Below are 17,433 nucleotides of genomic sequence, written 5' to 3' on the forward strand. Positions count from 1 at the left end.
TGGCCCAGTGGAGCCTTCAGATGACCTTAACCACTCACCTAACTGCAATCTCATGCAAGATCCTGAGCCAAACACTGCCCAGCTTAGCCCAATCAAACCACAGAACTGTGGGAGATAATAATAAATTATCTTAAGTTACTAAGCTTCAGGAGGATTTGTGAGAGTCATAGATGACTGAAAAAGATTTTATAATAATTAATTGTTTTAAGCTACTAAGTTTTTGGTGGTTTGTTACATAGCCATAAATAACTACACTTGTTCTTAAGTAATTGATAGAGCAAGTAGATAAGTTAATAAAGCTTCAGAATCTCTGAACAACACTATTGTAAATGACATTTATCCCAAAGCATAAAAAATAAAATAAAACAGACTCTTTTCAAAAGCCCATGGAATATTAACCAAAGGAGACCATATGCTGAGCCATAAAACAATATCAGAACTCTAAATGTAAAAGCTAAAACTGGTAAGCTTTAAAAAAAACACACACAAAAAAAAACCCAGAAGACTATTTCTTCAAGACCTTGGGACAGGCAAAGGTTTCTTAAGTAAAATACCAAAAGCAATAACCATAAAACCAAAAGCTGATAAAGTAGACTTCACCAAAATTTAAAACTCCCCCACAAAAGAAACGAATAAGAGAACAGGTAAACCGTAGACTAGGACAAAATAGTCACAAAATACATATCTGTATCTCACAAAGGACTTATATCCAGAATAAATGAAGAACTTCTACAATTCAAAAATAAAAAGACAAACAACCTAAATAAAACATGAACAAAAACTTTTAATACACACTGCACAGAGAAAAATATAGCCTATAGAAGTCCATGAGAAGATGCTCATAATCTTTAGTTACTAGGGAAATGTGAAAACAACCACAATGAGATACTATTACACATACAAGAAAATTGTTAAAATTCTAAAGACTAATAATAAAAATGCTGATGGCATTTGGAAATATTTGGCATTTCTTAAAAAGTTAAGCATACATTTACTCTTACTATTCAGCAATTCCACTTCTCCATATTAATCCAAGAGAAATAACATAGGTTCAAAAAAGGTTTGTAGAAGAATGTTCAGAGCAGTTTCATTCATTACAGTCCAATGGTGAAAACATATTAGGGTATATTCATAAGACTGAATACCATCAGCAATGAAAAGGAACAAACTACTGATAACCGCAATAACACGGATGAATCTAAAAAATGTTATGCCGATCAAAAGAAGTCAGACACTATGACTTCATCTATAAGAAATAGTAGAACAAGCAAAATTAATCCATGGTGATAGAATTTTAAAAAGTGGTTGCCCATGAGTAGAAAAGACGGAATAGGGGATTGGCCAAGAAGGGGTGCTGGAGAACTTCCTTGGGTGATGAAAATGTTCTGTATCTTCACAAGGTTGGTGGTTACAAACTTGGATGTATTTGTCAAAATGCACTGAACATACATAAAATAGGTACTTTAAAAAAAATTTTTTTAACTTATATTCACCAGCAGTCACCTGGCAACTTTTTCATTTTTTCCTCTAATAACTTTTGTTTTGTACCTTCTGAATTGGTCAGACATCGACTCCACACTATTCTAGTTTATGTGGTACAGTGATATTCTTCTAGCTTTGGTCTGACTTCTTACCTTGTTAACTTCTGGTGTCAGGATCTCTATTTTTCTTAAACGCTGAAAAGCATCATAATCAGTTTCTCCAAATAGTCTGATTGGTTCTCCTCTTTCTCTTAATCTTCTGATAACCTATTTTTTAAAATCAAAAGATAGTAGTAATTCCTTATGTTATTAGTAATAGCAATTCCTATTTTAGGTGACCAAACACTTATTTTGAAATGCCAGTTGGAAAAGTTATGTTTATTTTTTCTTTAATTTTCCATGAAAAAATATACTGAGTCATTGTCACACCTTAAACCAGTGATGGGCAACCTTTTGAGCTTGGTGTGTCAAACTTCGCCAAAAAACTGAGCATAACTCGGGTAGTGTGTCACTTTGAGAAAAAAACATTATTTCACAAATGTTTCATCCTCAGGAGCAGCAAATGTTTCATCCTCAGCATGCGGCCGCCTCAGTGGCCGCGTGTCATAGGTTCGCCATCACTGCCTTAAACAGTCCTAATGGGTTAGGTTTTTTTGGTTGGTTCAGTAAAGTAACAATTTGTATAATCGAATACATAAAAAAAATATTAAGATGGTAGCAAGTGATAATATTCATATAGAGAAGGAAAATAAAGTTTGGAGTCAGTTGATAACTCAGCTGACGACCACAGCCAATGTCAGCATTGCAATACTACTTTTAAACCAAACACTGTCCCTTAGGAGAGAAAGTGGGTATGATCAGGATGGGGCACATGCGGGGCTATTGAGGGGCTGATAATACTACTCTATTTCTTGACTTAGATGATAGTTATACAAGTGTTTAATAATTATCCGTTATAGTAAACATATGTGTTTTATACACTATATACATGCTATAGTTAATAAAAAGAAGAAACAAAAATTATAATTAATAAGTTTATCCAAATAAAAAATAAATACCAAGAACTTTACCTGGGAACACACTTAGAAACCACTGGTAGGGCTCCCAATGGATTAACTGAAGCTTGATATTAAAAAGAAACTTAAGAGGTCATCTATTGCTTTCTCTACTCAATGCAGAATTAACCCCCCAAAACAACTGTCAGGTCACTGTCTGACAAATGACAGGAATCACATCTCCTCATGAAACAGCCCACCCCATTTCTGGATATGTTTTGCTTCTCAAAATAAACTAAAATCTACCTCCCTTAAACTTCTACCCATTTATCTTAGTTCTACTTTATGGAACCACAGAGAATACTCAATTCCTTTTCAAAATTAGAGCTGTGGTCAATAAACTCTTTTAAAAGTATTTAGGCTAATTATTCAAAATACCTTCCTCTAATTTTCACATGACAGCTTCCAGAGTTAGCCATCCTTTTCTCTGAAAGTTTCCTTTTGTTCAAAGTTCACTTTTGTTTTGTACCTTCTGAATAGTCTGAATTCTTTATATCACATAAATATCCTTAAAAAATATTTTTAAAGAAAATGATAATTAACCTTGACTAGGGCATGGGCAAACACTACAGGTGGGAGTATAAACTGGTGTAACTGGGACAGAGTACTCTGGTAATATGTATCAAAAGTCTTAGAAATGTACATACACTTCAGATATCACACTTCCAGAAGATTTTCCAAAGGAAATAATCATACATTATTATGCATGCAATCATGTTTATAGAAGGATATCCCTCTTAGTATGTTTCTTTTTTTTTTTTTTAATTTCTTTATTGATTAAGGTATCACATATTTGTCCTCGTCCCCCCATTTCCATCCCACCCCCCACCCCACCCATGCCCCCACCCCCCTGTTGTCCTTAACCACTGGATGGGCTCATATGTCTGCACACAAGTCCTTTGGTTGATCTCTCCCTTTATCCCCACCCTTCCCTACCCTCCCCCCGAGGCCCGACAGTCTGATCCATGCCTCCTTGTTTCTGGGTTAGTATGTTTCATAAGAGGGAAATGCTGAAGTAATCTAAATGACCATTAATAAAGAACTGGCTTTAAAAATATGGGAAAGTATATGGTCATAAAAAATTATACATATATATATATATATTGGCCTAGAAAGATATATTAAAAGAAAGTAAGTTATAAAATAGTACATTAGTTAAAATAATTTAAGTATAAATATTTAGAATATATACATTTAAAACAGTGTTTAGCCCTAACCAGTTTGGCTCAGTGGGTAGAGCACCAGCCTGTGGATTGAAGGGTTCCAGGTTCGATTCCGGCCAAGGGCACATGCCCGGGTGGTATACTCGATCCCCCCCAGTCCACAGCGGGGGTGTGCAGAAGACAGCTAATCAATGATTCTCTCTCATCATTGATGTTTCTGTCTCTCCCTCTCCCTTCCTCTCTGAAATCAATTAAAATATATTTTTTAAAAAACAATGTTTAGTTTTTAAAGTTTAGAATGATAGATACTTTAAAAAGTTTAACATAATAGTATCAAGAAAAGCAGAGGTAATTTACTAGTAGAACTCCATGAAGAAAACTGGCTAGCTGCACAGTAACTGAGTTCAGTAAGTCATTTTATATGGGAAATAATGACAAAAAACTATTGGTAGAACTAAAGATAAATGTAAATGTTGTACAGAGTTTTTTGTTGTGTGTGCGTGTGTGTGTTTTTTTGTTTTTGTTTTTTTTTTTATGAAACTCTATATAGAAACTTACCTCTTGCCTAGAAAGGGTCATTGGTAATTTTTCCTCTGCCAGTTCAAGTTCCAATACTGGATTCGATGAAGTTAATGGTGTCTGGTCATCCTCTTTTGGCTGTATCTATATTAACAGCAAAAAAAAAAAAAGAAAAGAAAAAGAAATTCAGCTTTTACAATATAGTTAATATTTATCATTCTTTTAGATTAGCGGTTCAAAACAGTTAAACATGTTTTAAATATTGAAGGTCTTCTAAATGTCCCTCCAAGGAAAGAGCTCATAGTAAATATCCAGCTTTTAAGAGTTTACTAGTATCAAACTTGTCAATTTCAGGGACAGCACACATAGAAAGCATGCACATCGGAGACAGCATTCTTGCTACAGAAAAGTGACATTAAGTGTAAAAGCCGTAAAACAGCTGAAACTTAGACTCACTTTCTCCTTCGACTCTAAAGAATTTACTTTTTTTTTTTCCCCCCGAAAAACAATCAACCTGCTTCACCTCTTTGAGAAAATCATCCTACAGGGCTGCCTGATTCTTGCCCTGGGTTTAAAATGAAAGTCAAAAGGCAGGAACTGCTTTCTAACAAACCCGTGAAGCCTCAAGAGCCAGCTTTTTCCTACCCTACTTTCTGAAAGGTATTATTCCAAGTGCACAGAAATCACTGTTGGACATGTAGAAAAATTTCCAATGCTACACAGAACTTTTCCACAAAACTGAGCTACAAACCTTGTGAGAAAATGAAAAACAGCACCTCTCTACTCATACCACACAAAGAAAAGAGTGAACATTCTTGTTGATATGAACCTGCAGGGAAAAAAATCTCTTCATATATTTTCTTGAGTCTGCCGCACAAGTCACAGTTTGGGAAAACTGAGTTCAGCAATTTATAAGCCCCATTGTGTGGTCTGTAAAAAGATATTGAAACATGGTTTCCCAACTGACCATAAGACAAATCTAAAATGCCAAAAGAAGATAAAAAACACACACAAAAGAAGGTCAACTTTACGGAAAAATTCATTCAACTAAGAAAGCCTAAATGGTTAAAATTATATAACTTATGATTCTATAGTTTATGATTAACAGTTAAGTTTATCAGTATTAAGATTGTAACAGAAAATTGAGATAAAAACTAAACTTTCATATTTTCAAAAACCAAATCAGCATCAAGCCTTAAAAAAATGGGAACTGGTTTCTATAAAGGAATGAAAGTAATACATGCAATATTTTCATTATTACCAAGAAGGAAATACTAAAAATGTTTAAGAAAGATTCTGTGCTTTCTTTTTAAGCATAAAAATGGGTCATTTCTCAAAAAATCTTAGGATGAAAAGTAGTTTTAATTAAAGAATGGCAGCTGGACTCAAGCAGTACCTTTACAGTAATTATTTTACTTCAGTGCTTTCCTCTATGTATGCAAGGAAGTACTGCACCATCACTGAAGCAACCTAAGCAAAGCAAAACTGCCACCACTGTTTTAAATTCTTTTCCTACCTTATCAAAAAGTTGAAAGGTTGAAATTTATGGATCTTGGAAAACAAGTCAGCAGACTATACCCAGGGTAAGTAATTCTTATTCCAAATCAAGTTGGAGTTAGACATAGTTAGGGCAAGCAAAAGATGAGAATTCTTTCTGAATATGTATCCAATGGTTACTAACACAAAACATTATTTTAATTTCCTAAATTAGAAGCAAATGAAATCAATATATTCATGGAAAATATCAAAATACCAATATAAATTTTCATATTTTAGAAACCTATCAGAAATATAACTACATTTTTAAAACTTGCCCTCTCCCAACACTACAAAATAAAACCAAATGCACATACATACCATTTGCATTATTCATGCGTCCCTCTAGAAATGCTATGCCAGATAAATTAATTTCCAGAACTTTTAACATGACATGCACAAGAGTATTCTTTTATATTGATGTTTCACAAGCAAAAAGTTGATTTCAAACTTATGATTTAGCAAAAGAGAGCCTTCTGAAATTTGGTTTAAAAATTATTAAACTAGATATAGTCTTTTTAAAATAATTTAAACATAACTTCACTCATAACTTTTAACCCCTCCCAATAAAAAACCCCAATGTTATTCAACTAGGTAATCTCAAAGATAATTTTAGTCATGCTTCTAAAATGTACAGTCTTCCAGACAACTCATTTGTTTTGAACAAATATTTCAATATTACATTTTCTATCTAATAGACTGAGCAGTGTTTGAAATGTATTTCCTTATTACACAAAAGCATATAAACGTTATATGGCAATATACTTTAGGCAGAGGTGCTTAGGACAAAAGGAATTATTAACAATGTAAACGTAAAAACTGGTTTAAAATATTCAGGAGAAAGCAGGGAAAATACCACTGCTAATACCATTGTTATTGAATGAATAAAATGTTTTTAGCCCTTTAAAAATGGACTTTTATTGGGAGAGGTGGAGTGAGGGAGTGGTGGGGAGATGAAAATGAGGCAGTATCAGATCCAGGACTTAATTAAAAAAAAAAAAAAGGAAAGAAAATCAAGCTTTGATCTCAAGCCACTTCATGCTGTCCACAGAAGGCCAAACCATTCCAAGCCAAAAGTCATGCATGTATTTTTCTGAATTCAAGATAAAAAAATAAAGAAAAACAAAAACAAAAATTCATACCTCTCCAGATGGCTTCTCATTTATAGGCTAATGTATAACATTGATAAATTGAACAGAGATCAATAATTTTGTCACTTTAACAACAGCTGTATAAATTTAAATTCAGAAATAAGACAATGTAACATAAAAGCAGGGATTCATACCTTGTAGCCACATCTTTCGTAATATGCTTCCTCTTCTTTTTTTGCAAGTTCACTACGCTTGAAATATTTTTTATTTTCCTATCGAAGAAGAAGTGAGTTAATAATATACCCTTGCATAAAATTTAATGTTCCCTAATCAACAACCTGAAAACACTCTTCAGTTTTTCAAGAAATGGTAAAGGTTTTTGGTTGCATAGAAATTACATTGATTTTCTGAACACACCACCTGTCCTCAACCTCTAGTCTAAATTTGAAGTACATATTTTTCTTGCAGTATCATTTTAACAGGCATATCCAATAGCAAAGAGAAGAAAACAATAATCTTTCCCAAATGTTCACACTTTTGATTTAACTTCCCAATATTTGAGTTCAGTGATAATCTCTACAAATGTATTTATTATGAACCACATAAAATAGAATGCTTTAATTTTTTTCTATCAGAAGTAATCAAACAGAAATTATGGTATCTATAGCTAACATCTTACATCTCATTACCAAGAGAACTCCAAGAGTGTGTCCAAATTCTTTTCATCATCTAAAAATCCTACTGTATAAATTAACTGTATTTTATTAAGTCTTAAAATTGAATTAACCAACTCTTAAAATAATCTAGGCATAGAATGGTTTTAGAGTCTTTTTATTTAAAGACAGTTTAAAGGCATTTGTTTTAATATGATTTGATGTCAAAAGAGACAAGCTCTAAATCTATTATAATGGTGAAAAAAAACATTAGTTCTTTCTATATTAGTACAATATATAAAACTATCCTTGCTGTTAAATCTAGTCACTAATTTGGAGGCTTGTTACTATCTACAGCTCTTATTCCACTGATGACTTGGCTCAAAGATGTTGCCTTGCCTTGGTCAGTGTGGCTCAGTTGGTTGAGTGCTGTCCCATGCACCACAGGATGGCGGTTCGATTCCCGGTCAGAGCACATCCCCAGGTTGCAGGTTTGAACTCCGGTTAGGAGGCAGCCAATTGATGTTTCTCTCTCACATTGATGTTTCTCTCTCTCTTCCTCCCTCTCTAAAATAAATAAAAACTTTTTTTAAAAGCTACTGTCCTACTTTATTAGTAGTAATTATAATAGTACCTCAATACTACCTCAGGTATTTAGCTCCTCATAATCCACAGCTCATTCACTCAGGCAATGACCATAATGGATGCTAAGACCATTACAAGAAAGGCTGATGGTGAACAATGGAAAGACCAGGCTGCCAATACTTGAACCCACTGATCAAGTTTGACATCAAGAAAACATTATGCACCGCCCTATGTGATACACATAGGAAGTATACAGCACCACTGACACAGCATTTTTAAAAAATTCTTTATTGTTTAAAGTATTACATGTCTCCCTTTTCCCCCATTGACCTCTCCCCGCCCACTCCCACCCCTCAGCACAGGCCCTCATCCCCCTACTGTTTGTGTCCATTGGTTATGCTTATATGCATGCATACAAGATCTTTGGTTGATCTCTTACCCCCTCTCCCGCCCTCTTCTGCCCTCCCTTTAAGGTTTAATGGTCTGTTCGATGCTTCTATGTCTCTGGATCTCTTTTTATTCATCAGTTTATGTTGTTCATTATATTCCACAAATGAGTGAGATCATGTGATACTTATCTTTCTCTGACTGGCTTATTTCATTTAGCATAATGCTCTCCAGGCCCATCCATGCTGTTGCAAATGGTAAGAATTCCTTCTTACAGCAGCATAGTATTCATTGTGTAGATGTACCACAGGTTTTTAATCCACTTATCTGCTCATGGGCACTTAGGCTGTTTCCAAATCTTAGCTATTGTAAATTGTGCTGCTATGAACATAGGAGAGGAGTGCATATATCCTTGCTGATTGGTGTTTCTGATTTCTTGGGATATATTCCTAGAAGTGGGATTACTGAGTCAAATAGGAGTTCCATTTTTAATTTTTTGCGGAAACTCCATACTGTTTTCCAGTTGCTGCACGAGTCTGCATTCCCTCAAGAGTGTACGAGGGTTCCTTTTTCTCCACATCCTCCCCTTGTTTGTTGATTTGTTGAGGATACCCATTCTGACAGGTATGAGATGGTATCTCATGGTCATTTTGATTTGTATCTCTTGGATCAGTGACTTTGAGCATGTTTTCATGTCTCTTGGCTTTCTGTATGTCCACTTTTGAAAAGTGTCTATTTCGTTCCTTTGCCCATTTTTTTATTGGTTTATCTTCCTTTTGTTAAGTTGTATGAGTTCCCTATAAATTTTGGAGATTAACCCCTTATCGGATGTAACATTGGCAAATATGTTCTCCCATACATTGGGCTCCCGTTTCATTTTCTTGATGGTTTCTTTTGCTGTGCAGAAGCTTTGTATTTTGATGTAGTCCCATTTGTTTATTTTCTCCATTGTCCTTGAAGATATATTGTTAAACATATTGCTATGAGATATGTCTGATATTTTGCTGTCTATGGATTCTTCTAAGACTTTTATGGTTTCCCATCTTATATTTAAGTCTTTTATCCATTTTGAGTTTATTTTTGTGTGTGGTGTAAGTTGGTGGCCTAGTTTCATTTTTTTGCACATATCTGTCCAATTTTCCCAACATCATTTACTGAAGAGACTGTCTTGACTCTATTGTATGCTCTTGCCTCCTTTCTCAAATATTAATTGAGCATAATGGCTTGGGTCAATTTCTGGGTTCTCGGTTCCATTGGTCTATATGTCTGTTCTTATGCCAGTACCATGCAGTTTTAAGAACAGTGGCTTTGTAATATAGCATGATATCTGTTAAGATACAGCATTCTTGCCAAAAAGGTAAATATGAATCTAATAAAATATTTAGGTCTAACTTCCAGTTTACCAGAAATGTAGGGAATAAAGGACAAAACTAAATAACACCAAAGGAAACAATGAAACACTGAAAAGTTTTACAAACTAGCCCCACTTTCTCCAACAAGTTAATGGCATCAAGGGGTGGAGCTGGGGGGAATAAAAATGTTCTCAATGAAAAGAAACCAAGAGTCATAATAAACAAATACAATGACTGCAGAGTGTGGATCAGATTCAAACAAACCAACTATAAAAAGATATATATGCATATATTTTAATTCAATAGGAGATATTTGAACATGAAAAGAGTATCTGATGATATTACGGACCTAATTTCAATTTTGTTTAGGTGTCACTTTGTTTATGTAAAAACATTTTTTTAAGTGACTTTAGAGAGAGGAAGGGAGAGAGAGGGAGAGAAGCACTGAGGATCATCAATCGGTTGCCTTCTGCATGTGCCCCGACCAGGGATTGAACCCGCAACCTGGCACGTGCCCTGACTGAGAATCAAATCCACCAACCTTTGGTGCATGGGACAACGATCCAAACGAGCCACACCAGCCAGGGCTATATAAAAACATATTCTTATTTTCTAGAGTTACCAATCTTTAGGTGAAGGGGTAGACAGGGGCTCATTATGATTATGTTTTTGTGTATGTTTAAAACTTTTGTAATAAAGTTTCTTAAGTCCATAAACTCAATAAACATCTACACATACCAAGCACAGCTTTATAGATTTAACGATGAAGAAGATATTACCTAGGGTAAGGAACTGATGGTATCATCTGAATTTCAAAACTACCCTGAGAAAGGTAGAGCAAATATTAATCCCACAGTAGAGGTAAGAAACCCGAGCATTAATTAGAAAGATTAGATGCCCTATACTGTTTGGCTCAGTGGATAGACTGTTGGCCTACAGACCGAAGGGTCCAGAGTTCGATTCCAGTCAAGGGCACATACCTCAGTTGCAGGCTCCTCCCGGGCCCAGGCCGTGGTCGAGGCTTGTGCAGGAGGTAACCAATCGATGTGTTTCGCTCACATCGATATTTCTCTTTGTCTTTCCCTCTCTCTTCCACTCTCTCTAAAAAAAGTCAATGGAAAAATATTCTCGGGTGAGAATTAAAAAAAAGAAAGATCAGGTGACATTCCCAGAATTTGTAAGCCTCATGAGTAACAGAGGCAGGACTAGAACTCTGGTCCTTAAATCCTTTGTACTGTACAGGATTCCATGCTACAGTTCTTCACTCCCCAAATGATATTTCAGCATCATAAACTGCTCCTTTTGAGTATGTAGCAGGTAATTTACATATTTCAAATAAATAAGTTGACAAACACATATGGTATCCTCTCAGAAAGAGCAGATATAAAGGAAGAAAGTAAAAGGACCCTCCAGGCCAGAGTCCATGGTTTAATCTATAACTACTAGGGGTCCAGTGCACAAATTCGTGGACCTTGAAAGGAACTGTGGGCCGCAAGGCTGTGGTGGGTACAGGGGCGAGTCTCAGCCCATCCTCCATGCCCCTGCCCGGCCCCCACCCAGCCCCTCCTGCTGCGGCCCCTGGTCCCGCTGCTGCCACTCCCACACACTGATGGCACAGAGTGATTGGGGCTGGCGCCAGCAGCAGGTGTGAACAGGGCCGGCACAGTCAGCAGGTACGAGCGGCGACTGCTGTCCTGATCGCCCCTCAGGAGCAGGGGGAGATGGAGAAGCCCCCAGGAATGATCGGGGCCAGTAGCCACCACTTGCACCTGCTGCCAGTGCCTGTTGCCGGTCCCAATCGCTCGGTGCTGTCAGTGGGTGTGAGCAGGGCTGGCGCTGGCAGTGGGTGTGGGCAGGGCCGTCGCAGGCAGTGGGTGCGAGCGGGGCCAGTGCCAGCAGCAGGTGCGAGCACCAGGCAGGACTGCGGCATGCAGGAGCAAAGAATTTTCAGTGACCACCAGAGGCTTGCCCCAATGACAGCAACGAGTGCCCCACCTTGGTCTGGCAGCCCTGCTCACCTGCTCCACCATCCTGCCACAGCCAACGCCCGCCATATTCTGCACTCTGCCACATGCTGCCAACGCCTGCCATGTTCTGCGTGTTTCCCCTGGTGGTCAGCACACATCATAGCGACTGGTTGTTCGGTTGTTCTGCCATTCGGTCTATTTGCATATTAGGGTTTTATAGAGAGAGACTAGAGGCCCAGTGCATGAAATTCTTGCACGGGGGGGGGGGGGGGCCTCAGCCCAACCTGCACCCTCTCCAATCCGGGACCCCTCAGGGGATGTCCGACTGCCTCTCGCAATCCAGAACTGCTGGCTCCTAACCGCTCGCATGCCTGCCTGATCGCCCCTAACCTCTGCCTGCTTGCCGAATTGCCCCTAACTGCTCCCCTGCTGGCCTGATCACCCCTAACCGCCTCGGCCTCACCCCACACCTGGGACCCAGGATTCCCTCCTCCAGCTGGTCACAGGCACCTGGGACGTAGGCTTCCCTCCCTCTGGCCGGCCGCAGGCTCCCAGGACCAGCCGCAGCCGCAGGGGACCGTGGGCAGGTGGCCTTGCCCAGGCTGCAGCCGCAGGCGCCCGGGACTGCGGGGTGGGCAGATTATCCCTCTCCCAGGTCACAGGTGCAGGCACAGCCACTGGCACCTGAGACTGCAGGGTGGGCGGCTTGTCCCTCTCCTGGGTCAGGCCGTAGGCACAGGCGCAGCCACAGGTGCCCAGGACGGCGGAGCGGGCAGCTTGTCCCTCTCCTGGGCCACAGCCCCAGATGCTGGAGCCCGGGACCACAGGGTGGATGGCTTGTCCCTCTCCCAGGCCACAGCCCCAGCCCCTGGCACCTGGGACCATGGGGCAGGTGGCTTGTTCCTCTCCCGGGCTGCAGCCTGGCTAGTCCCCATTCCTTTTCCTGAGCTCATTTGTGCCTGGCTAGTCCCCATTCCTGTCTTGTGAGCTCATTTGTGCCTGGCTGGTCCCCATTCCTCTCCTGTGAGCTCATTTGTGCCTGGCTGGTCCCCATTCTTCTCTCCCTAGTGTTGAGTGTCTGAGCTGTTACAGTGTGATGGTGTGACAACCATTTTCATATTAGCTCTTTATTATATAGGATATCTTTATTTTATTTTAATTTCTTTAATTATTAAGATATTACATATGTGTCCTCATCCCCCCATTACTCCCAACCCTTCCCACTCATGCCCTCATCCCACTGTTGTCTGTGTCCATTGGTTAGGCTTATATGCATGCATACAAGTCCTTTGGTTGATCTCTCTCCTTTACCCCCATCCTCCCCTACCTTCCCTCTGAGGTTTGACAGTCTGATCGCTGCTTCTCTGTCTCTGGATCTGTTTTTGTTCATCAGTTTATGTTGTTCATTATATTCCACAAATGAGTGAGATCATGTGATATTTATCTTTCTCTGACTGGCTTATTTCACTTAGCATAATGCTCTCCAGTTCCATCCATGCTGTTGCAAATGGTTAAGAATTCCTACTTTTTTATAGCAGCGTAGTATTCCATTGTGTAGATGTACCACTGTTTTTTAATCCACTCATCTGCTAATGGGCACTTACGATGTTTCCAAATCTTAGCTATGGTGAATTGTGCTGCTATGAACATAGGGGTGCATATATCCTTTCTGATTGGTGTTTCTAGTTTCTTGGGATATATTCCTAGAAGTGGGATCACAGGGTCAAATGGGAGTTCCATTTTTAGTTTTTTGAGGAAACTCTATATTGTTCTCCACAGTGGCTGCACCAGTCTGCATTCCCACCAGCAGCGCAGAAGGGTTCCTTTGTGTCCGCATCCTCTCCAACACTTGTCGTTTGTTTATTTGTTGACAATAGCCATTCTGACAGGTGTGAAATGATACTGCAGTGTCATTTTGATTTACATCTCTTGGATAGTGACTTTGAGCATGTTTTCATATGTCTCTTGGCCTTCCTTCTGTCTTCTTTCGAAAAGTATCTATTTAGGTCCGTTGCCCATTTTTTGATTGGATTGTTTATCTTCCTTTTGTTAAGTTGTATGAGTTCCCTGTAAATGTTGGAGATGAAACCCTTATCGATGATAACCTTTACTTCCATGTCTCAATTTCATTGACACACTTAACAAAAGCTTAAGCCTAGAATATCAATTCTCAAAATGTGGTTCACAGGCTTCTGGGTCCCCTAGATCTTTTCAGAGATTCTGTGAGGTCAAATTTATTTTTGTAATATATACTATATGTGCCACTTTTTCACTGTGCACACACTTGTACTAATGGTACTAAAGCAATGGTGAGGAAAACTACTGGAATCTGAGCATACATAAAGGCTAAGTACCTTATTTATGTAGCAGTCGTCACTGTATTCCTCACCACCATACACTGCCAGGAAAATAGAGAGGCCAGTTTCTCTTTTGTCTTGATAAAGTACGATTTTGCTAAATCTCAACCCTTGAGGAGTACATAGCCTTTAAATATTTGATATGATGAAATAAGATATAAAACATACAAAACACTTCTGCTACATAATGAAGTGGGATTATTGTCTCAAAGAAAAGCACTTGTGCAATTGATTATTCAGACTTGCATACTGGACATTTTCTCAAAACTGAACAAAGCAAGCCTGTCAGTCACTTTAAGGAAAACAATGACAGTACTTATCAGCTATGATAAAATTCCATCTTTCAAGCGAAAATTAGAATGGTAGAAAACATGTATCCATCACTGTGAACTTGATGGTTTCCCAATACTTAACGGTTTTTCTGATGAACTAAAAATAGTATTAGCGAATGTGATTTATTTTATATCATCTAATGAAATACATCAACATTTAGAAGATCTGCTGAACTCAGCAAACCATAATGTCACAAAGGCAAGATGTTACAAAATCATGCACAGGCAGAATATCTATGAGCAGAATAGATCAGAACAGATATAGAACAGAATATATCAATGGATTTTACATATAAAAAGTCATTAATATGTGTCAGAATCCAGTCTTAACTAATCTTTAAGAAACTTACCATTTGTCTATTTTTGGTGAAATATTAAAGGAGAACCACAATTATTTGAAAAGGATATTAAAATACTCCCTTTCCCAATTACTTATCTGTATGAGGATGAAATTTTATCACATAATTGAACAAAAACAGCATATTGCAGCAGGTTGAATGGAGAAACACAAAGGAGAATCCAACTATCTTCTAATATGCCAGAGATAAAGAGATCTGCAAAACTGTCAAATATACCACTCTTCTCTCTAAATTTGTTTTGGAAAATATAGTCAATTTTCATAAAAATGTAATATTTATGTTAACTTAGGATGAATTTCTATTGTATTTCTACATGGACTATATCTAAACATTTTTAATTTTCCCAGTTTTAATTTCTAATAGAGTCATTATTAATAAATACACCTTACATAAACAAAAGTTCTCCAGAACTATCAATAAAAAGTCTGTGAAGGGGTCCTGAGACCAGTAAGTGATAACACTGTCCTTGAAGACTCTTCTTGTTGGCATTCTCCCCACCTGCACCTAGTGTGCCTTTATAAATGCAGGGAGCCCGCTTGGGCCTCAATGGGGTTCACTAATCCTGGTGTAATTCACTGTTCAGTTTTCTGTCCTATTGTCTACACTGATCATTACCCATTCTCTATTCTCTCAAACCTCTTATCCCCTCATTTCTCCCCTCATTTTCAGCAAATGACTAAGCCAATCTAAAAAGAAATGAAAAGCCATGAAACAAGAATTTCTCCAAATTCCTCCCAGCACCAAACCTTACCTGGATCTATACCAATCCCTTCAACATTTCAGAATGGAAGGGGAAACCATCCTCCTAACTAAGGCCAATCCCTTGCAAATGTATCCTATCAATTCCTCCTGCCTTTCTCAGGATGTCTCATAGAAGACTGTTGCAAGTAAAGTGGTAAACAAGTGTGAGGAAAGGCAAGTTCAAGGAACTGAAAAAGTTCAAAAGTTCAGTAGAGCTAGGAGGTAACAGCGTGGAGATTTTCACCATCATAGAAATTACTAGTTCTTTTTTTCTTCTTCTATTTTTTGCTTTTAAGAATTACTAGTTCTTGACCTTTTTTGAGTCAAAGATTCCTTTAGTAATATCATACATAGGAGAAAGGGAAGAGGGCGCATTTATATTATATACCTACATGTTAAATTTTTTTATAAAATTTCAAATTTCAAGAAGCTGATGGATATTATGAAGTCCATCCAAAGGCTGCATTTAAGAAACCCTGAAATAGATGATAACTGAAATCTAGAGGTGGATATAAGATTAATATAAGAGAACATTCAGTGTGGAGAGAAAGTGGCCTAGGCCTGAACTTTAAAGAAAACCAACATTTACGGGACAAAAAAAAAAATCACAATTTAAAAAAAAAAAGAAGAAAAAGTCTTTCAAGAAGATCAAGAATAAGCAGCCTGATAGGTCAAAGGAAAAATAGGAAGCTATGGTAGAAGAAATGCCAAGGGAAGAATGAAGGAGGAGGACCAGCCAAATGCTGTTGTTAGTCAGCAAAAGGGAGGTCACTATTGTCACAGTAACACTGTGGGGGCAGAAACCAGTTTGTATCTGGTGAAGGAATGAGTGAGAATTAAAGTTTATTAAAATAAATAGCCCTAGCAGGTTTGGCTCAGTGGATAGAGCATCAGCCGGCGGACTGAAAGGTCCCAGCTTTGATTCCGGCCAAGGGCGCACGCCTGGGTTGTGGGCTCGATTCCCAGTGGGGGGCGGACAGGAGGCATCTAACCAATGATTCTCTGTCATCATTGATGTTTTTCTCTCTCCCTCTCTGAAATCATGTAAAATATATATATTTTTTAAAAGATTAGCAATCAAGAAAAAGGATGTTGCTTAAAAAAACACACACAACAACAAACCTTTTTAAAAATGGGAGAGACATTTTTATGTTTCAGTGCTGATGGAGATAAGCCAGTAGAGAAACTAAAGATACAGGAAGAAAGGGGATAAGTAATACTAAGGCTCCTGATGATGCAAAAAAAGATGAGCTTGGATCCAATGTGCAGGTAAAAGGTTTGACCCCAAGCTGTAGCTGATATCTCATTCTATTCAACAGAGAAAAAGAGGAGAGATTTCTGGCCTTTTGGCTTCTTCTTCTTCTTCTTTTTTTTTCTATAAAATTGAATGCATGCATGGTCCTTAAAGAATCAAGCATTACTGTCTTTTTAATCCTCTGAGGCAGAGTATAGTATCATGCATACGAGAAACATCCGATAAATATAATTCTACACAAATACTAATAACTAATGAAACTTCTAATTATGTCCCAACAGCCTAGTTTTCCACATAAATGAGATGTTGTATTAAGTGAAGATTCACCAAACCCGGGGCTCCTAAGCATTGGTATTCGAGCAATTACCTCATAGTAGTTACACCAGACAGAATGTTTTAGGACAGGTGATAGGCGGCTTAGGAGGCTTATCTTAGGAGCTTCTGCAGTTTAACAAAGGGGCAGTCACAAGGTGTTTACTATTTCAACTGTCAGACTAACAATAAAAGCTAGGACATCACTTGAAATGACCAAGAATACAGGTGTTTTCCAGCTAAAGATAGAGCAATGAAAACAATTCAGTGATCTCCAATCAGCATTTT

The 17,433-nt window shown here is 38.0% G+C and overlaps 1 protein-coding gene across 4 annotated transcripts in view; it reads right to left on the reverse strand.

Annotated features, from left to right (window-relative positions):
* The window catches only part of LOC103298585 (pre-mRNA-splicing factor 18), a 37,378-nt gene that overhangs the window by 17,552 nt on the left and 2,393 nt on the right, over positions 1–17,433 (reverse strand). The window contains exons 1-4 of one of the 4 annotated variants that reach the window (XM_054726269.1): positions 10,803–10,862; positions 7,040–7,117; positions 4,258–4,362; positions 1,635–1,748 (exon numbers count right to left, since the gene is read on the reverse strand). In XM_054726269.1, the coding sequence (XP_054582244.1) occupies positions 1,635–1,748; positions 4,258–4,278 (135 nt within the window). In that variant the 5' untranslated portion in view covers positions 4,279–4,362; positions 7,040–7,117; positions 10,803–10,862. Of the gene's footprint in view, positions 1–1,634; positions 1,749–4,257; positions 4,363–4,969; positions 5,149–7,039; positions 7,118–10,802; positions 10,863–17,433 lie in introns of those variants that run through there. The other 3 variants (XM_054726264.1, XM_008155361.3, XM_028130921.2) reach the window with 3 other exon arrangements.

This window comes from Eptesicus fuscus, chromosome 2 (assembly GCF_027574615.1).
Source record: "Eptesicus fuscus isolate TK198812 chromosome 2, DD_ASM_mEF_20220401, whole genome shotgun sequence".
Lineage (NCBI taxonomy): Eukaryota > Metazoa > Chordata > Mammalia > Chiroptera > Vespertilionidae > Eptesicus > Eptesicus fuscus.